Source organism: Ctenopharyngodon idella, chromosome 13 (genome assembly GCF_019924925.1).
Source record: "Ctenopharyngodon idella isolate HZGC_01 chromosome 13, HZGC01, whole genome shotgun sequence".
NCBI classification, from domain to species: Eukaryota; Metazoa; Chordata; class Actinopteri; order Cypriniformes; family Xenocyprididae; genus Ctenopharyngodon; species Ctenopharyngodon idella.
The window spans coordinates 10,678,050-10,701,242 of record NC_067232.1 but is presented as its reverse complement, the minus strand read 5'-3'; the positions used below and the strand labels follow the sequence as shown (position 1 = coordinate 10,701,242).

The window sequence follows — 23,193 nt, the reverse complement described above, 5'->3', positions numbered from 1 at the left end:
ACGTCTAAGAGTACCCGGTGGCCACTGAACTGTATGGAGAAAGACTGAAATCGCAAAAACAGATTATGTTTCAATAACATTTCAAATCAGCAATAAAAAGGTATCATACATGTATCTTATAAAGCTGAATTATAAATTTAAATGGCTGAAACGGTGCTCATTTATCTGTGTACATCTGTAAAAACACTCTTCTCCATCATTTGAACATCATTTGATTAATAAATGATTAATAAAATTCGGTTTACTGCCTACTTTCCATGGGTAATAGCAATGTTAATTTTAGAAAACAAATAGCATTGAGTTTTGTGAATAAAGTGCAGAAAAGAAAGATGAAGGTTGAACTGGTTAGTGAATTTGCCCCCAGCCTTTATCTCATTCTCCTGGGCTAAAATACAACAAAGTGGCTAAGTAATTAACCATGCAGATTCTATCCTCCCCTAACACATGTTAGAGAGGAAAGTAGCAGCTCCATTAGAGTGAGCAAAGCTCTGGCTCATTGTGCAAGCTTCATTGGAAATATTGTGTTTCTCTCTGACACGCTGCACAGAAATGGCATTACCTGTGCAGCGAGCCAGAATGCACACTGCACACACACATGCGGGGGGAGGCAGGAAGTTACTATGGAGATGTGACGTAACCGCAGAGAACAGAGGAGAACAGTGACGACATTACGCTCAGATGAACATGGCTAATCGCACACAAAAAACACAAGGATACACACATCAGTACACGTGTGGAGAATCAAGCAAACTGATGCATGAGATAAAGAATATACTACAGATAAGGCACAAACCCAATATCTTAACACCAAAAAAAGAGAACATTGCTTTGTTGCATTAAGAGATTGAATTTAGGCATCATTTTTAGTGTAACTGGATGTGAGTAACTCTAATTAAACATTTATTTTTATACAAGAGGGTCTGAGATACTCTGCAGAAGTATTTTAGGCATTTCTAAGTAATGAATGTGAAAGTCTCAGCATGCAGCTGCACTAGAGAGCCCAAGGCACCTCTACGAGACACCCCATTAAAGAGACAGTCCCTCACTGAGATTGAAAATGCACATGCAGTGACTTGTAGGATTATGTCCTAGTGGTATAAAAATACATATTATGCAATTGAATGATATATACGGAATGATGATATATATCGTTACCGCAGTATAAAATGTTTATCATTAGAGTTTTTTCTATATTGTGCATATCGTGGTATGTAAATATATAGCACTATTGACACTTCAGAGTGATGAAATGCATGAATGAGAATACAGTGCACAGCATAAATGAGTACACCCCCTCTGAACAAATACAAAAGATGTATTTTCTTTATGATCACTAATACAATTTATGGAAAGATGGCAAAACTAAAATGTATTAAACATATACATAATAAAAACTGAGAAATATATGTCATTAATAGCCATAAAATAAGTAAATCAGCTAATTTTGTTTAAATTAAGGATTGCAGAAATGAGTACACCCTAGATTTAATTCAACAAATGTATAATATTCTAGTACTTAGTATGCCCTCCATAATTTTGAATATACTGCTCTGACCCTTCTTGGCGCGAAGTGTACAAGTTCATGACAAATTGTCACATCTGTCCTGTTTAACTCCTCGATGATGAGCTCCTTAAATGCCCTGATCTTTAATGGGGAGTGTTGCTCAACTCGTCTCTACAGAATCCCCCACAGGTGCTCAAGAGTGTTAAGATTGAGTGCAATACATGTCCACAGAAGGTTTTTCACCTTGGGAGAATGCATATCCTCATTGTCATCTTGAAAAAAATGCCCAACAATGCAGGGAATGAGGAAAGGGTAACATTTTTCTGTTTCAAGTTTGTGTATTAAATTACACAGTGGTGTGGGAATTCATGATAAAGCACAACTCCCTCACACCTTCAGCACTCATACATCCTATATAAGAGCTTTACTACCACTGAACTTTACTGTGGGAACCAGGCACTTCTCACTGTACTCCTCCTCTAGCAACACCATAACATTTTGGATGCTGTTAGATCCAAAATGATTGATTTGGTCTCATGAGACCAGAGTATTGATTCCCAGAATCTATATTTTGTAAATATGGGCTTTGGAAATGGCTTTATTGTGCTTTGGCTACAGTAGGTAGTTCCAGTGAGAACAACAACCATGCATGTCATTTCTGCAGGCTGCTTCTTACTCTGTGAGATAAACAGTCACTCTTTTCATAGCTTTTGCTGGCTCTGAGACACTCGCTTGGTATTTCTCCTGCTCTTTGTCTAGCTAAAAAATCCGTCATCACTAAATGAAAGCTTAAAATGAAGGCCTGATTATTTCAGGGGCCTTGTCACAAGTCCATTGTTTTTGAATTTCTGTGTTACTTCTGCTATATCTTCACACTTAAAACAATGATTTGGTAATCCTCTTGTACCACTGTCCTCTTTTGTGCTAAGAAATAAGTCTCCTGACAGTTCTCTCCCAAGTGGTTCTATTGTTGTCAGCATTAAGTCTGAGAATGATTCAGTGGGCTATATAACACTTTTAATTGTCAAGAAATTACTTCTCTTTAAATGTTTTGGTTCAACATACTTACCTGTTGATCAAACATTGCTTTAAACCTACACCAGAACATTTTTATTTCGTTTTATTTAGTAACTTTTAGGAGGGTGTACTCATTTTTGCTACACAACATTTTATCACCTTGATAAGAAAATCTTATTTTCCTGAATAATTATGACATGCTTCTTTGGTAAATGATTAAGCAGACTTGAAAAACCCTAACATGTCTTCTAAGTAATTGAGTAATTGCTGACTTTCAGAAGGTTCAGAGGGGGTGTACTTATTTATGCTGTGCACTGTATAAAGAGCAGGATGTGCTTGATATTAAAGGGTTAGTTCACCCAAAAATGAAAATAATGTCATTTATTACTCACCCTCATGCCGTTCCACAGCCGTAAGACCTTCGTTAATCTTCGGAACACAAATTAAGATATTTTTGTTGAAATCCGATGGCTCAGTGAGGCCTACATAGCCAGCAATGACATTTCCTCTCTCAAGATCCATTAATGTACTAAAAACATATTTAAATCAGTTCATGTGAGTACAATGGCTCAATATTAATATTATAAAGCAACAAGGATATTTTTGGTGTGCCAAAAAAAAAAACTAAATAATGACTTATATACACTATATAAGTTGTTATTTTGTTTTTTTTGGCGCACCAAAAATATTCTCGTCACTTTATAATATTAATATTGAACCACTGTACTCACATGAACTGATTTAAATATGTTTTTAGTACATTAATGGATCTTGAGAGAGGAAATGTCGTTGCTGGCTATGGAGGCCTCACTGAGCCATCGGATTTAATCAAAAATATCTTAATTTGTGTTCTGAAGATTAACAAAGGGCTTACGGGTGTGGAACGCCATGAGGGTGAGTAATAAATGACATTATTTTCATTTTTGGGTGAACTAACCCTTTAAAAAGATTTATTAAGCGCAATACATCCTGAAAAGGAACTTGGTGCAGTGCTCGTGCTGACTGGCACACCGCCAAAGTGCGCACACAGAAAGCCGTGTCTCTCAGCATGCGAACGCAAATTCAGTTCTTTCACGTCTTATTGCACTTGAATGGTCGAATACACACGCAATTATGTCAAAATGCTCATCATGTGGAATATTCATGTAAATACAGCTAGTAATGTCTCAAGTTAAAGTAAACAGCTGGGTGTAAACTGGATGTATATCAGTTTAATGGATCCGTGCGTTTGGACTTAAAGTGACAGCAGCCTAATATACCCACCTGCTGCTCTGTGTCATTAATGTGAATCAAACAAAAGAGAAAATAACTTCCTGCTCTTGACTGAATAACTTTTTTTTTTTAGCTTTAATAAGAATACATTTATATTTAATTTATACAGTGAAGACAATGCAATATTTTTTTACATTTGATTATTAAATTTCTATCCTATTTCTAACTACATGTTAAATAAACCTATTGTACTTGAAAAACTTAATTTGTTTAATTCATATTTTTGTTATATTGTATTTGTTCTATTGTTTGCAATTATTTGCTTTGCTTTTAATAACAGAAATGAGATAAAATAACACAAAAATAACTATATCATGATGTATATCGTAAAATAAAATTTCTCATATTGAAGAATTTGGTCATATCGTCCACCCCGATTATGTAAGGTTCACAACTTTTGACCAATGAACCTCCATGACTCATTTGAGATGATCATATTTATATTTTAAACAAAGGGTATTTCAACTGCACAACAGCACTAATGTTTTAAACATTGATAATAATGAGAAATGTTGCTTGAGCACCAAATCAGCATATTAGAATGATTTCTGAAGGATCATGTGACACTGAAGACTAGAGTAATGGCTACTGAAAATTTAGCTTTGCCATCACCGAATAAATAACATTTTAAAATATACTAAAATACAAAATAGTTAGGCTATCTTAAATTGTAAGAATATTTCACAATATTACTATTACCACTGTATTTAGTTTAAATAAATGCCTTGGTGATCGTAAGAGACAATAGAAATTGTTAAGTACAATCTCTATATATTTAACCAAGCATACATAGAAAAAGGCAGCATGGTCCCTTCTAATGAATAAAAAGGTTCTACGCGCAACTGCACCAGAGCCCAGAGCATGTCAGCCCCATCACCTTTATCACCTTTAGTAGAAAATGTACAACCAAGAACCAATGACCTTTTCCACATATAAAACATACTATATATAAAACATATTACATGCAGGGTTCTTCATCCCCCTTTTGTCATAATGTACAAAGACAACATGGTGGTGCATGCCACAAAGCAAAAATCCTCTAGCATGATGTTAAATGCTCAGACCCTAGAGATAAACATGCCCTAAATACTCAGTGTTTTATGATAAAATAGCATAAAAATGCAGCCGAAAGACAAGGACGCATTAAGACAAAGGGCCTCCCTCTACAGAGAAAGAGCTGTAGGTGCTCGCCCTGATGTTCAAGTAATTTCACAGAGAGCAAACATGACTAAGACAGATTATGCAACTTTACTCTTTTTACTGCAGTGCTGTTTCATGGGATGCTGTTTGCAGATGCAAAATTGTCTTGAGTGACATCAAATGACAACATAAACTATAAATTAATGGAAAAGTAGGATGACTTTAGTACCTTTAATGTCACTGGATGCACACATCACCCAACAATAAGGGTCATTAAAGATTTACTCAAATATGATACTGTAATGGACAGCGTCATTAATGGAACAGGGTCTTATTTACTTCTCAGTAGTGTTATGGTCTCTTCTAAGTAATGAATAATAAACCCTCTACGTGCATATGCTCTAAAGAGAGCCACAGAACGTACTGATCATCATTCCTAAGAGTCCTTAGTTTTTTGCTACATATCAAAAGCGTTTTACCTGCAGTAGTGTACAACACACTATTTTAGAGCTTACAAAAGTGAACACTGGTCACCTGTTCATAAGAATAAATCTTAAAGGTGAAGTGTTTAATATTTGTGCCACTAGTGGTACCAGACAGAATTATAAACAAAATTACCATTATTTGGACAAACAGGTTATACCATCCCAAATTCATACCACTGGTTTGATCAATGACGTTTTCTTAAACAAACAGACTGCAATTCCTTTTCGTGCCACTAGTTGTGCAGAAATCACATGCTTGGTTTTTACCATATGACAAAACAAACTATTTTTAAATGCGTAATAATTACAAAGCAAGGTATTCATCTTCCTCTTTGTACAATACCTGTAACAGTATCTGCCAAGTGACTATATTGTCCACATCACACTGAAAGCCTGTCAGTAACAGAGCTACTTCTATGAAGAAAGCTCACAGATGCTTGTGCTATATATTTTAAACACCGTCAAAGAGAAAATAGATTGTTCTATCTAGCCACATCTGCAGCACATCACCTGAGGACCTGTCCCATAGATGACTGTCCTAGATAGCAGCTGTTGCGAAGAGGAACTACCCAGGAAATTCTATCCTATAGATTCAGACTGCCCTTACACATTCGACCCCATACTGTCAAAACGGATAAATATAACACTGCATGCTTCCACTCTGCCAAACCCGTAATTACCTAGTTTATCTTCATTAGGTGAAAACTTGAATATGGGACAGTACTAGTCAAACAAAGTCAGGGAGAGAAGAGAGAAGGAAGGTAGAATTTAAGGATCTCCGGAAAAACTGTCTGTAGTACATTAGTGACACTGCAGAAGACAAACATCTGCTTGGATTAGAGAAGGGAGTGGGTTTCAAACTGGGGAACAAGGACCCCCAAGGGACTTCCATGAAATCAGCGGAAAATTTCAGAGAGAGAGGGAGAAAAAAAAAAAAGTAAAAAAAAAAGAGTTAAAAAAAGTGGGGCTTTAGACAAATATTTTCAGTGAAAAGAACTAAAATACATTTGGATTATTAAGAATGAATCAAATAATTAATAAGATTTTTCACATAATATTAAAAATCATTTCTTTTGGTTTGAATAAAATGGCAATATATAAAATATTTACACCAATTATTGGTACAATACCAGCTATTCATTTGAACAACATGTTGCCTTTATAATATCACACTATTCTTTTAAAAGGTATGAATTTATATGATCCCCTGGCAAAAATTCAGCAGACATGCATAGCATGTCTCGATAATTCTCCAGGGGATCATCATCTTTGTGGGTTCTTGGCATTAAAAAAAGTTTAAAACCCCCTTGAATAGATAATCAATAACAATAAATAAACTAAACTTTATATGGCATTTCTTGAGTGTTGAAAGTATTGGAGGTAGAGGTGGGTCTTGATGAAAGTATGAGTGGACCGATGGGAACAGATTTGTCTGAGAATCGTACAGTGTAGTTAATAATCAGACTATCAGGTGAATGATTAAACAAACCGTCAGGAGTGAATCTATGGTGGTTATATATAAAGTCAGTGATTGGGTATCAGTAATGGGTCGTTTATGGATGTGACAGGCCATTAATAGTCTCATTAGTGACTGCTGGCGGTGCGACTCCTGCTGTGCATGTCTGCTGTCAGCCAGAAGAGCTGGACAAGAGCCTCATCTCCACCAAACAATCTTCAAAGGACTAGAGGGGCGGTCAGAGAGCTTTGAGGCTCTGGGTAAACCAGTTAGAGAAATGGTTTCTGGGGCGTCACTAAGTGTAGCATCATCCCATCATTTTACAGTAGCCTTTTTGATGTCTGGGACATTTTGCTAAATCACAAAAGTAGATATGGAAAATGTCCACAGTAGTGAAGGTCAACTAATTCATCTACATTTTAATTTTGATATTTTTAGAACTAAAACAACCAAACTAAAGCCAGGTGAACCACAAACTATCCTAATTATACAGGGCTTCCTAAAGACTGATTAGTTTTCGAATTATAATATACATTTTGAAAATAGTTGTACACATCAGTGCTCATTGCTATAGTTACAGTCATCATTTAAACATTCATTTTTAGCAGATACAGTAATCACTTCACCAATCAAGATCACTAAAGATCACAAATAGTGTTAATAAACTGCCACAGTCAGGTTGTCAATCACACTCCATAAAACAAACTCCACAATATCAACCCATCCATTTTACTTACTATAACAAAGTCATTTTATATTCAATCCCCACATTTCAAGTGCCATATTTTGAAGTATTTACTAGCTTCACACTCTTTTTTTTAGACATGTGTGGCCTATTCTTCCACACCATTTTTTTCCTCATCTTAGAGATTTGCTAAAGGTTGTTCCGGTTAGTCAGCTGACACATTCTTCTTCTACTTTAACAAGATGTCCAGTCCCTGATGATGAAAAGCTGTCCTACTGATACTAGCACCGTATTTCACTGTATTTTTGAACCGAAAGGAGTGTTTGATTTGTGGCATACAAAACTGCATTGAATTTTGGCATACAACATTTGTCTTGGTGGCACTGGACCACAAAATCTCGTCCTACATCCCAGCTGAGTCTGGTTCTTCTGTGTTTTATCTAACTCCAGACATTGTTCTTTTAGGGTAATGGCTTATTTTGGCCACCCTCCTATACTAGCACCTTTAGTCCATCTTGGAACAACGACAAACAACACTAACTGCACTAGTATAGACATATCTCAGCACTCTCTTTCTCAGCAACATACATTACAAACCAACATACCACCTTCAAATATGTTTCAACTGCAGCTTTATGTAATCAGACAGAATATCAAACAAGAGCTTATATGAATTCAAAGCAGTCAAAAGATTAAAGGCTTAGAACTCATTATTCTTTCATAGTGGATTTTAATATCTTAAGCATATTTGTCTTTTTTACAGAGCAGAAATGCTTATTTGAATGAAAGGTAATCCTGTGTGAAAAGTAATGTGCCACCTTCTCATATCCTTACTCGTAATTTGCACTGCACTGCAAGTTAGTCAGCTCACGTTTGATCTAAATCAGACAATTAAAAAGCTAATCAGTTATTCTTCCCCTTTTATCGCAGGTGAAAGGCTATCTGAATGTGCTAGCACTCACAGCGTGTGCTGGGGTTCCATGCTAATTGCTGACAGAAAAGCAGTTTAACTATTAGAAATGGGCTGTATCATCACTCACAACACTCAGATTACAGCAACTCTTTGTTGACACCAATGACAAGTTACTACAAATACAACATCATAATGACAAATATTTTAAGAGATTTGAAAAGTAACATATTATAGGTTATTATGCCTATATAAAAAAGAAGTTTATTCAAGTGTGCTAGTATACTTCTTTTAAACTAAAAATAAAAAGTATATATAGTTTTACATACTGTCTTATAAACTTACATTATTTGAAATTATTGATTTAAAAAGAAAACAGAAATGTTTCTAATTCTGATTATGTGAATTATTGTGTAGTCCACTGGTAGTGTACATATAAATTTACTCCAAATCTACTTAAAGATATTTCAAGTATAAAAATTAATACCTACATAGAAACATAGTAGTATACTTAAAGTGCAAAAATAATATGTAGTAAACTATAAGTATGATGTTAAGTTCACTTAAAGAAAACTTACATGTATAATAAATGGGCCAATTTAGTCCCAAGTAGTATTGAAATAGTAGCGTTACAAGTATACTACTAGTACATTGATATTAGTGTACATACTACATGAAGTATATTTTAAAATATTCTTAAAGTCCCCCTGTAGTCAATAATTTTAACCCTTAAAACTTATTTAAACGTTTTTTTTTTTCTGTGAAAAAAAATCTTCATGCCTTAAAATAGCTTGAATTTAACTCTATACACTTGCCTCATTTAATATATGTGGATCAATGAATAAGCAAATTAGCCCTGCCTCCACTCGCTCACGCCAGCTCAGAGATCCACTCGGTCAACTTACTGAGGTAAACGCTGCACAATGGTATCGCTCTTTACAACATCGGACACATAACGGTAATTAATATGATTAGCCTTTTGCTTGACTAATGTTATCAAACAGCTAATAATGTGTTGCTAATGTTACACAAACCATGTTCCTGTTCGCGAGTCAGACAGCTGCCTTCTAACAATCAGTATCCTTACAAACGCTTTAACTCAGAACGTCAGTGGAGAAAGGCATATAGTTCATAACATCGTAATTTACATCATATACCCGCCACATTGATGTGATTGGTAGTTTGTGTCGTCAGATACACCAGCGATTTCAAACCGCAGGTTTGAGACTGACTTTTTTTCACTGCAGTTTTAAGGAGAAAATACTCAGCAATGGTGTTGACATATGAATTTGCACATGGTTTGTCTTAGAGCATATTAAAAACACCACATACACATATAAACAACATAAAAACTTGATTTTCACCACAGGGGGTCTTTAATAAAATGAACTTGAAGTATACTAATTTTTTGTAAGGGTCAATCAAATACTCATTTACTTAATCAGATTTGTCTTGATCTCTAGAAAAAAGAAAAGAAAAGAAAAAACATCCAGACCTCAGTATGTCTCTGCAGCTTAACTTTGTTTCAAACAGATGGAACCTCATCTTAACTCACAGCACCAAATAGGAGCAGCAGCACATAGTCTATCAGACTCAAGGTTACCACCCCTTATGGTTAATATCTCCCACTCTGAAAAACAGCATACTAATGTCTGTAAAGTGAACTGGAGAACATATCTTTAGTGCGAAACATTTCTGGCAGATCAGTGCCCATACAACATGCTTGTCCTTGCTACAATGCATGGCTGGTTTTCATCTCCGTACGTCTAAAATATTCCAAACATCTGTGTGCAATCCGTCCGCTCACTCACTGGCTGGCCAGAGCCTCTCTAGGAGATGTTCAGTGGTCTTGCTGTGTTCTGCCGAACTGTGCATTGCATTTGATTTACTCGGTTGGAGCAGTTTTTTGCTTTAGCAAACTCCATAAACAGATGCAATGCAGGGCCTGATCTGCTCTTACCGCAGCACAAATGTAAAGAAGGGAGTGTAGGGGCATCATAAATCACACCTCTAATGAGCACATTTAGAGCATGCTATATATACATAGAGAGAGAGTGAGAGAGAAAAGGTATGTAGGGCACCCCCTCCTCTCTGAATTAATGACCTGCGCTACACGTGAGGGCAGCTGCAGGAGAGGCATGTGGAGGGATCCGGGAGGAGCTGGCAGATAGAAAACCCCTTGCTGTTTCTCTCTCTCCATCCCCTTTTCACCTCGTCATGCGCTCCAGGGTGGCAGCTGCCTCCGCCCTGACTACAATGTCTTGAGTATTCCAGAATAGACCGCTAGCCTAAAATAAAACCACTGTATTAATTAGGGACGTTCTATTGGGGGATTCGATACTTTTTGTTAATTACTGAGAATTTTTCTCTCTAGTTATTAAGGAAATCGACCACCTGTCCAAATCCAAAATCAACTATTACTTTCCGAATACATGTTCCCGGTCTTATTGTGAATGATCCGATCCAATCAGTTCATAACAAATAAAATCAAGTCCTGCCGTACATTTTTACTTGTTGAATATGCTTTCATTCACATTACAGAAGTAAAATGGGTTGCATGTTGATTTTAAACAAATCATGTGCTCAACATGCAGAGAAAATAGGTGTGTTTGACTTGAAGCAGTGCTGCACAGACCGATCGGTGTATGTACCACAAGAGCGATTAGAGAGCAGACGTCTCTATACGCTTTTGAATCACTCTTGTGGTACTTTGATGTTATACACCGATCGGTCTGTGCAGCGATCAAACACACCTATTCTAAGACTCCTGGATTGATTCAGTTAATTTATCATGGAATTGTGTTTGACTGCATTTTGAAATACAGTGCTACCACTGCTATACAAACAACCACTGGACAGAATTTTTAAGCATCTTGTGACAATTCCCAGCAAACATTGGTCCGACGGCAACATCGCGTCCCTGGCCAAAAATAGTTGCAGTAGGACAGCATAAATCAGTAAAAATATGTAACACAGAAGCAGAACATTTCCTAAAAATTCATTCAGATGTGTTTCATAACTTTCATTTTGGAACTATTTTTTCAACCATGACGGGACGTGTCGGAGGGACGTCTTTTCAACGGTCATTAAACATCCAAATGTTTGCTGGGTTCTTCCATTATCCCTCCACCACTTCAACTCCACCTTTATTTCTATTCATTTTGATTTTATAGTAATTAAACAGATCAGCTAAAGTCGAGTCTTATGCTAGAGCACATCACAGACAGAAAGCCAAATTTGTTATCCTACATCTTGCTCAGTGTTTATGCCAACTTCTGTAAACAGCTCAGCAAAGTCAATAACAATGTCACTTCATCATTCTGATGGTCTGTAATATACATTTTCCATATTTGGACACTTTTGGATATGTACATAGGGAACACTTAAAAATGATGGTCATTACTTTAGACTCAAAATATCAAACCAGGTGGCATCTGCAAACAAATGATGTTAGAGTTTTCCTTTTTGAGAAGTATCTCACTTGTAAAGTGTGCTTGTGCTATCTTTCTCTACAAATAAATGGCACATTTGTTTTGACATTTTGTTATATATTGAAATGACATTCACTTATTTTTAACTGTGGCTTGAATGTCTAAATACTTGATGAGGTCACTGTGTATATTGTTTACTTTGTTGCTCCTCTACAAAACATCTGTGTGATAGTGTTGATTTTGCACAATATTAATGGACAAGAAACTTCTCATGATGTAAATAGACTACTGAGAAATAACAGGAACTAACGTGCGCATTTATCTATCACGTTAAAATGAGTGAGCTGTATTTTAGCCTTCAAAATATGTGCAGTGCCTCTTCTTTAAGCTTGAAAGATTCACTTTGAGTCTCCTGCTGTACATTTAGACAGTGTTGAGATGATATTTGTAATCAGGAAGCTTAATTGCCAACTGTGATGTACTGAAAGATGAGCCATTATTTGCTCTTTACACTTGATCAAATGACTGGATGATTTTTATTCACTGTGAACACATCAAAGAAATTCTGCGGAAACGACAGCCTGTGCTTCTTATATTTAGTGCCGGGACTGCTTTAATGTGCAAAGCCACGTTTCAAAAAGAATTGTGAATGATTAGCTGTCAAAGGCATGTAAAGAGAGGCTGGTTTGGTGTGTAAGCATGGTGGCTTTTGTAGGTGATGGTGCACCAGACAACAACATCACTGGCTCCATTCATCAGCTCAAGTGAAAGCTAAACCGCAGAGTCAGTATATTTTACAGCTGACAGAAAATGTTCAGTTCATGTCAGTGGATATTACAATGAGCATAACACCATATTTCCCTCCTGATAAATGACAATAAAGTGCTGCTGTTTCTAGTTCATCGGAAGTCTTCAGCGATGCACTGATTAAAAAATAAATTCTAGCCATTTTTTTCAAATCATTTTCATGGTTTAAAACCAATAAACAGTGATACTAAAAATCTAATTAATAAATAAAATAAAATAATAATGACAATTGTTTTGTCAGTGGCAAATCCAACTTGTGATTCTTAAGTGAATTTAACATTATAATGTGGAGTGTTATACAGATTTAAAAGAGACAAAAAAAGACAAAAAAAAAAAAAAAAAAAAGTTATTGTATAATGAAAGCTCAACAAATAATGCTTAAATCTTTGTCTTAATGCTGCACTATCCCTTAAAGGGATAGTTCACCCTTCAATGAAAATTAAAGGGTTAGTTCACCCAAAAATGAAACTTATCCAATAATTTACTCACCCTCAAGTCATCCTAGGTGTATATGACTTTCTTCTTTCAGCCAAACACATAATGGGAGTGAATGGTACCTTAGATTTTGAAGCCCAAAAAAGCGCATCCATCCATCATAAAAGTAATCAATAATCAGGGGGTTAATAAAGAGAAGCGATGCGTTTTTGTAAGAAAAAATATCCATATTTATAACTGTATAAACTATAATAACTTGCTTCCAGTAACGGCTGTAAGCGAGTCTAGTTCTGGTGGAAGAGTGATCTCTGTCAGAGGATTTCGATATAAGAGAATAGAAGCTTGAGTTTGTTGCCCAGCCCTATATTTGTTTGAACCATGAGAGGCGTCTACTCTCACCTAAGCTTGTGCTACTCCTACATCCTATGTCACACGTCGTGTCAGAGGTCACTCTCCCGCCGGAACTCGACTTGCGAACGGCCGTTACCTGAAGCCAGTGATTATAGTTCATAAAGTTATAAATATGAATATTTTTCTAACAAAAACGCAATCCCCTGGAGCAGCATGGATTACTTTCACGATGGATGGATGCACTTTTTTGGGCTTCAAAATCTAAGTTACCATTCACTCCCATTATAAAGCTTGGCCAGGATATTTTTTAATATAACTCTGATTGTGTCTGGCTGAAAGAATAAAGTCTTATACACCTAGGATGGCTTGAGAGTGAGTAAATTTTTGGGTGAACTAACCCTTTAAGTCATAGTTTACTCACCCTGGTTTTGTTCTAATGCTGTATGCCCTTCATTCTTTTATGGGCCACAAAAGGAGAATTTTCTAAGGAGAAAAGGATAAATGTCCTGCTCACATTCATTCATGTAATAGCAGTGAATAGCAACCAGCATCAAGAAAGCAAGATTAACAAAAACATGACATGAAATACAACCCACATGTACCTTCTTCTCTGAGGTGAATATAGCTGTTATGTTCAATGAAACAAGAAGTTATCGCGTTCACGTCTGTCAACTGTCATTCTGACTGCCATCAGACAAACGGAGTTCCGGTCCGATGATATTTGAAAGTACACGGACACTTTTTTGGGAATTCATTGTATTTCATGTTGCGTTTTTGTTAATCTTGATTTCTCACGACTTGTTTGCTTTTTCTGGGCGACATGGTGTGAACTGCAGTGCTAACAGAGTTTCACCAACACGACATGCAGCCACGCAGAGAAGCCCAATGGCCAAGGTCAAGAATTTTGTTAAATAATACCTTAAAATTCAGTTTGTTTTGCACTAAACCCTATCGTATACACCCAGAACATATGGCAATATATATGGCATGTGTCGCATTGGATCAATTTTGTGATACTTTTTTAAAAAGCTTGATGCTGGTTGCTATTCATCGTCATTATATGGACAAACGCTTTTTTTTTTTATTCTCCTTTTGTGGTCCATAAAAGAAAGACATACATACTACATTAGAACAACACCAGGTGAGAAAATGATGACTTAACTTTCATTTTAGGGTGAACTATCCCTTTAAGTTAGTGCTATATGATGGCAAAAGAAACCTATGATCAAAAAAATAAGTGGAAAGGAGAGTTCAAAATAAATATCTGATATCAGATGATGAATATATACTGATATTACTGACCAATACCAATAAATCAAAAACAGAATGATAACTGATATGGTCCTAAGATATCATAATATTATATGGAAGACTTAATTTACACCTTTGTTACAGTGTCACCTAATATCCTGTGAATGGGCTTCAGTGGCCACAAATCTGTAACTTGAACACTGTTAGACCTCTGACATTTCACACATATTCCAAACCCTCAATTTGTCTGTGCGATATAGAATTACAATTACAGCACTGATCCATCTCATGTCATCCATCTGGGTGCTTGCTGTCAGGCTTGTGGCCCAGAGTGGTGTAAAACTAGCTAAAATAATGAACTGCTCTTCTCCAAATAGAGACTAGGCAAGGTGTGAGCCAGTGTGGATGATAAATGAGAAAAGAAAGAGAGAGAGAGAGGGTTAAGAACAACAAGAAGTAATCCTTCTTGGAAAGCTACGCAAAAATCAATTAAGTAACCAGGTCACCAGATGAATCGGTTCTATACATTGGCTAAACATTGAAGATATTTCTGATGATTTGGTGGAAGAGTAGTTTTAATTTTTACTTAACCTTACCAATATTTTCATGAGCCCCACCATAAAAATACATATATTTTAAAGTTATTTTAAATTATTTTTTTTATCTATTTTCTAATTATTATTTTTATTTACACATTTATAAATAAATTTATAAATTAATATCTAAATAATAACAATAATGACAAGGTCTTTATACAGCTTTAATATAACTCTATAATAGATGTAATTTCATAAAGGCACATTTAATAGGAAACAATGTGATTTCATTCCAACCAATGTGTCCAAGACGTTCATGCAATTTCATGTTTACGTTAGACAGCTCACACAAAATTTCCACAAACAACATTCAATACATCACAGAAAAGCAAATGTTTAAGTTTGAAACTTGCAATGCAATGTACATAATCAATGATTGCAAGATTGACAATGCAGCATTGGCTTGAAGGGGTTATTAAAAAGTTTAGTCAAACCAAGTGGTTTGACTTCCATTCATGACTTTCATTCATTTGAATGTAATTGCTGAGAACCAGAGCCTTTTCAGGTTTTGTATTGTCCACAGTTTCATGTGTTTACATGTGACAGAAAAATTGAAGATTCAGTTATGTGAATCAATGTCAAGGACACTCCAAGTGAAAGATGAAATATTGAGGCTAGTCAGATTTTATATCTATGCATTTAACATTTGACAACCAGAAATTGCCGCAATAATTCTCTAATTTTTTAACAGTGTTTCTATTGTTTTATCATTTATAGCCGTAAAATGTTTACATGAAAAATGTGCTTATGCTGCATTTCTTTAAAAAAATGTGATGGGGTGAGGGTAGAAATTTCTAGGTTTAATAAATAGATCCCTATAAAACCGCATAATTAATAAGAGCTCACACACATTACACAACAGCCAGAGACTGAAACTTCAATTGAGGAAAACTACTGATCTTAAAGACATCAGGTTTATCCAGTGTTGTGCATTTCTTAAACCTGTTAGAGAAAGTGTTGCGAAATTTGAACCAAAACATGCCAAACCACTCTCCAGTATTCTCCAAAATAATCCTAGACAATAGGAAGATCTAACACATTGTTCATTTTTCTTTCTTTCACTTTTTCTTCCAGATGAGAGCATGCCATGCATGAACACGAGGTACCTGGGAGCATCTGGGCTCACAGGGAACATTAATTGACATCAAAAGCCCCATTTGGGCAGGAAAACATTGTTTTTCTCACACAACCTTGGCTAAAAATGTGGTGCGTACTGTTTCGCTAACTCCTCTGAGATCTTTTAGCTGAATGTTTTTTTTTGAGAGAGATATATTATATATATATATATATATATATATATATATATATATGTATGTATGTACAATATACACACACATTTAATATTAAACATAATTATTAATATGGCTTTCACTGAATATTTTAACTAAAGCTAAATTTCTTATGGCCCTGTCTGGAGCACCATTATAAATCCTTTTTGTCAACATTTTCCTGGTAAAATGACAGAAAAAAAAAGGGAAAAAAAAAAAAAAAAAAAAATACAGATATCCAAATCCTACATGACATCACAGATGTCCTCTGTTAATAATTTGACTCAAGCCGTTTGAAAAACTAATCCTATCCAAAGAGAGAAAAGGGTATTGAGAAACCGAGTAAGAGAGAGAGAAAATGGGGGACATGAAAAATGATGTAAATAAATAAATAGATCAATCAATAAATCAGTACCTCAGAAAACAATAAAGAAGAGGCATGGCTAACTGGCCCAGATGCAGGCAGCATGTCTGTCAGAGTCAGTCAGCAACTGACAGAGAAGTCACTTCATATCAGTGTCTGTGCTGGCTGGCAGGCCACTCAACGCAGCTCTCCCTGCCTTCATCATTCCCTATTCTTCCCTCCAAATCCACCTCTTCACTTTCTCCACTTCTCCTCATTTGCTTTCCCTCGTGGCATCTGCAAAATAGCAGCTTGCTATATACTACAACAATCTACATGTACATGAAATGCTGTATCCATTTCATCCAACAGTCTTAATTTAATGTACACAGAGCTGTCAAGATTATGTTATACAACAAGATTATCTTCAAATGCGGTGCCCTTAAGTGAACATGCACAGCATTATATGAAAAGATCTTTTGTTTTGTATGATGTCAGGGTATACAACAGATGTACACATCCTGAATTGTTTTTAAAGGGATGCATTTAGTAGTAAGATTATTATGAAGAGTCATTGTTTTTTGTGCTGAGTTGCACAGATACGAATAGCCAGATGGAGTGTATGTGGACGGATTCAGATCGCACGGTATCATGGATCATGGAGCAGTCAAATCTTGACAGGCTGATAAGAAGAGCCTATATGCCAATATTTGCCAACTTTTGAGGAGACAACTTAATGCAAGTCCTTTAATGTCACTATACAACAAACATGAGTGGTAGAAATGCTTTTAACATGAGAGCCTGTGAAAAAATCTCTGCTAATGTCTCTGAGATTAACTGCCACATTGTCCTGACTCAAGTTTCAACAAATTAGTGATGCACATTATGTTATAATACATAGAGATGATTGAGATCATCAAGGATCCCGTGTCAGTTAACAATAATTTATGTTCAGCCCTAAAGAACTCCCTTAGTGTTTGTGAATGAGTGAGTAAACCACCACTGGCTTACTACAATCCATTTTGAATCAAAAGACAAACTTTATCAGCATTGTTGGGGAAAACTGCCCTTCAACAGATCAACCTAACGGAATTAAACGCAGATGTTCAAAACAATTTGCCCAATACATCAACATCACAAGTAACTCTACAGTAACTACGATTGTATTTATGATGAAAGTGAATCTAAATCACAGTGAAATAAACAGCTAATAGTGTGAAAATGATTGTCTTCTAAAACAGCTTGCAGTGTGAGTATGATTCTCTAAAATGATTAATAATGTCAGTGTAAAAAATGTCTTAAGAGTTAATCGTATGAGTATTGCTGTCTTAAATGGATTATAGTGATAGTACGGTTTTCAGAAACTGCTAATATTGTGAGTATGGTTCTTTAAAATAGTTAACAGTCTTAAGTATGACTCTAAAATGGTTAATAGTGTAACTACAGCTGTCTACAATTGGTAATTGTAGAGTAGGGTTCACTTAAACAGTTGACAGCTCTCTAAAACTTCGTAGTTCTAGCAGGGTTCTCTGAAACAGTTAATATTGTATGAATGGCTCTTTAAAATAGTTAGCAGTCACACCTCTCTAAAACAATTAATTGTAGAGTATGGTTCACTTGAATGGTTAAAAACAGTTTATAGTGCTAGTACGGATAAGCACTAGCACCTCTTAAATGGTTAATTGTGTGAGTACAACTGTTAATATGGTTAACAGTTTGAGTAAAATAGTTTATGTTAGTATGGTTCTCTCCGAAACGGTTAACATTGTAAGTATTTACAATGTTATCTTTAACAGTTGGCTTGTCTAAAACAGTTGTCTAAAAGTTAAGTTTGGCTCTCTAAAACAGCTTATAGTTAGTGTTATTATGATTCTCCCAAAATGTATTTATATGTACTTATAATATTAATGTAATTAATATAATGAGTACGATTCATTCAAAATATTTAACAGCCTTAAGTTCTTTAAAATAGTTAATAGTGCATATGGCACTTTAAAAGTGCGAGCATGCTTATCTAAAACAATTGTATAATTCTGTAAACTTTTAACGGTTTCAGAAATCCATACATTATTGAACAGTTTCCATCTGCACGTTTCCCTTTAACATGTTTCCCTTTAAGTGCAATGTTGCGAGTACGGTTCTCTACTAAAACAGTTCCGAGTGCGAGTATGATTCTCCCGCAAAACTTTCCATTACCCCCCTCCGCCTTCACAAACACACATTCCTGACAAATCCTGAAACGAAACTCACCGGAATTCTCGGCCAAACTGGACAAGCCGGACACCGCCAGCAGCAGCAGCCCCATGAAGCACATCTGTCCCCCGAACAACTCCTTGCGCTTTTTCCTCCGCGCTTTGATCTTCTTCTGCTGGAGCATCACTTGCAGCGGTCGAGTCCACACGCGAACACACGCATCCCCATCCATGACCATAGCTCGACACAGCTACTAATGTGACAAATACAGACAGATATGGTGCGACTGAGAGTTTTAAGCCTGAAGATTAAACGCCGAACGACTGAGGTGTGTTTGCCGCGTTGACGTGAATATTCCCCTTAAATGACTTCAAATTGTAATGTGGTGAAATAGAGATGCTGCGCGCGCCCCATGGATGCGTCAGTTTGGTGCCAGTTCTCTCAGGACACAAACTGCTGCTGCTGAGAGATTGAGGATGTAGAGGAGGAGAGAGCGCGAGAGGGAGGGGTGAAAGTAAGGAAGTGAACGCAGTCAGAGAGAGAAAGATAGAGAGAGAGACGGAGAAACTGGAACGCAGCTGTTGTAAGGATGTGTTGCTCGCGAACGAGTCAGACTCGGCTCTATGAGTGAACGATGGGAGTCGGCTCCCGTTTGAGAGCCGATTTAATTTGTTTTCTTTTTTTATTGCTTTTTTTTTCATCACTAGTAGTGCATTGTTTATCACTAGTAATGCATCACTAGTTTATCCCTAGTTCTCATAAAGGTGAACTACCAAGTATGAAGTCCATGCTCTGAAAGAGAGAGATACAGAGAGATATAACGAAGGCAGTTGTTGGAGGGTTTAAATGGAGGAGCTTAGTCTAATTTACCGCAAACAAACCCTCTGCTCATCGCCACCCTCTATTGGTAGCATTTTGCTGGTTTATTAGTTGATAGGTCTACATGAGATAAAATATGCTGTCATATCTGAATTACTGTCAAACTAGAATTCTTAAAAAAAAAAAACATCACTTTAAATTGACACTAAACGAGATGCGCCATAAATACTAGTGAAGTGTCAAGTCAAATTACACAAATATTTGTTTTCTCTAGCAGTATAGTGGTGTCCAACATAGTTCAAAAGCTTCTTGATTTTTTATTACAATAATAATTAATATTCTTATTATTATTTGTAAATTCTGTTCTCAACAACAACAACAAAAGATCTTTGCTATAAATGTTGGATAAAATGAAACCACACTAACATAAGTTCAGACTTACATTCAGTCTTTTAGTTAAAGCTGCAGTCTGCAAGTTTTGCCTCTCTGTCGCCATCTCTGTTTGAAACCTGCAACTGCAGTTATTTACGAAATTATCATCTTTATGTGGGTTGCGCATCGGCACGGCTCCTTAGCGCGGATGAATCTAATGTTTGCTGTCGGTCACCACATCGGTGTGGATACTGTACTTCTGAATCACAGATTCTATGTCTTGGAAGTATGACCAAAATATGTCTGTCATGTCTGTCACTTTTGTTCTGACCAACTGAGAAAAAAAGCATTACAAGCATTACAGCGGCCAATGGTGATTAAATCTAATGATCGCTTAGCTCAGATTACGTCAAACTGTGCAAATTATTATTATTGTTATACTTTGTTCTCAAATTGTTAATGTTAACAATATCAGCATTGCGTGACTATGTGTATTTAGTAGCATTACCTGTAGATTTCAATTTCTGTAGCCACTCCGCAGTCTGAAGTCTTTTGCTTTTGACTACGGGTTAATCCCCTAGTTGTCACTGATGATTGTCATTTGGATTACAATCCGCCATCAAAATGATAAGTTAATTATTCCAGTTGCTGTGAGAAAAGGCTATAAATGATCCGCTACCAGCAGCATCCTCACATGATATAGCCTACTAGCTGGGACTCCTTCTTCATGAAAACAGACATGACGTAATGACGCAAGACGAATGGCTACATGCTTGAATTTCCAGCGGAAACCCACCGGTACAAATTTTATTATAAAACATTATTACAAGCTTACCGTTGTGAATCGGGCTAAGGTAAGGAGATCGTTTTGAACACTGGCTGGTTATGTACTTGCTCAAAAATTGATGTTGGATAATTTTTAATAAAAAAAAAAAAAATAAAAAAAAAAACGTTACGGACTGCAGCTTTAACTATAATGAAGTTAATTTGTCCTCAGGACAGGGTTATTTACAATTACAGCAATTACAGGCTAATATTTGACTGAAACAATGGTTTGATATTTTGTACTTCATTTTTTACTGTTTAAATTGATCTGAAATTGGCTGTTTACTGGCAGGATAAATGGATCTTATTCACATTTACATCTCTTCAGAGGGTTTGTACTATTGTTTAATGTGTTTTTGATTGTTCTGCTGATGAAACACTGCAAAAAAATAGCTTTCTAATAAGTTTCAGACAAAAAAAACTCCAGACTACATGAGCTATGGAAAATTATAAGTAATCAGAGAGCCTTATACAGCTATTTACAGCAGATGCCACTGAAAACACGGTAAGACTATCCCTCACAGCCTCGCTTTCATACCTGTCATGCTGCTTCTCTGAATAAGGTCAATTGTGACAACTTACCCCATATAGTGAGACAATAAGGTCACTGTCTGTTAAATGAACTGTACTTTTTCAACTATTCTCACCAGCTAGTGTCACAGCAGTTCCATCCACCTGATGAGTATTTTCTTATCATGCACCATAATACTTGCTTGCTGAGTTTGTCTCAACCATACGAACCTCAAAACCACACAGCTGCAAACTTTGTAGCCATTGTAGCTATTATATTACATGGATTTAAATAGCAGAAATTGTTTTTTCCCTCCCTGAAATATGTTAAACACTGCAGGGAAAGAGCTGCTTGGTGCTCTGTGTTCCCTTCATCTGAGCAGTGTTTGAGCCAGCACTGTGTCAGCAGCTGGGTCGGCTCCCACTGACCACATGGCTTGAGCACCTAATGCCACTGCTAGGACAACAATGCACTTTTTATGGAGGGAAGTGAAGAGTGGGCGATGACCCTTTTGGATTAAACTGGACCATGGTGCAACGGGCACACACTGACAAATTGGGTGTAATCACTGTCTATAGCCGAAGACTTTACAGAGTTTCAGATTCTTCAGTGGGACGGGATGGTGAGTTAGTGGTTGAAGTGGGTTTCTGCAATCTGTTTGCATCAGCAAAGCAGGCTGAGTCAGATAGGCAGAGTGTGAAAATATCGTTTGGTTATTTTACCTAACATTGACACAGGATGGTGGATTAAAACAAGGTAGTGTCAGCTCTTAAGCCACTGTTTACCCAGTCCATGTGACATCAGTCCTTTTCTAGCCCCCCTTCCTCTAACGCTTTCATCTATAGCTTGTGATCTGTTCTTCACCTGTTTCTCTCCCCCCTCTCTCTTTCTCTCTGGTATGAATCTGTGTGTAATTCAGTTTGTCTTTTGATGTGCTATTAGCCTCATATTGTCTTGATGTTCCATATCCATCTGTGTTGTAATTGTTTACCAATAAAAGATTTTTTTTTTTTCCCACGCCTTTGATCACCACGGTCGGTTCTTTAATATGCATTTAAAAAGGTCTGAATGCAGCAGGCAGAGCCACTATGTAAATATCACGTGTTTCATGAGGACCGTTAGATGCCTTAGGTGGATTTCAATAATGACATGAGTGACTCACAACAGCGATACGTTTCAAGTCATCTGCTCTTGTTAACCTGTCCGTAACGTCTTTGATGGAAAACCCCTTGATTGATGGTCACAGTGTCAGCTGTTATAGCCCCCATGACCTAAACCAGATTCACAGTTATTAGATTTGCATTCATTCTGTCCATTCATGCTGCCAAGTCACAGATATGGTCAAGTTATTTAAGTGTCTGTCAAAAAACCTCTTGAAATGTTCCAGCTTTAATACAATAAGTGGTTAATAGCCGTTTTCCCTTCACTATCAGTTGGCAAAGAGAATGGAAAGAAAGTTAAGAAAAAAGTTCAAATATGAATATTACGTGAATACTATTTGCTAAGTAACTTTGATTTAGTA

The 23,193-nt window shown here is 36.4% G+C and overlaps 1 protein-coding gene across 1 annotated transcript in view; it reads right to left on the bottom strand.

Annotated features, from left to right (window-relative positions):
- The window catches only part of slc24a3 (solute carrier family 24 member 3), a 75,087-nt gene extending 55,121 nt beyond the window's left edge, over positions 1 to 19,966 (bottom strand). The window contains exon 1 of the mRNA XM_051917418.1: positions 19,202 to 19,966. Coding sequence (XP_051773378.1) covers positions 19,202 to 19,382 — 181 coding nt within the window. The 5' untranslated portion in view covers positions 19,383 to 19,966. The remainder of the gene's footprint in view (positions 1 to 19,201) is intronic.
- Positions 19,967 to 23,193: the final 3,227 nt, after the last annotated feature.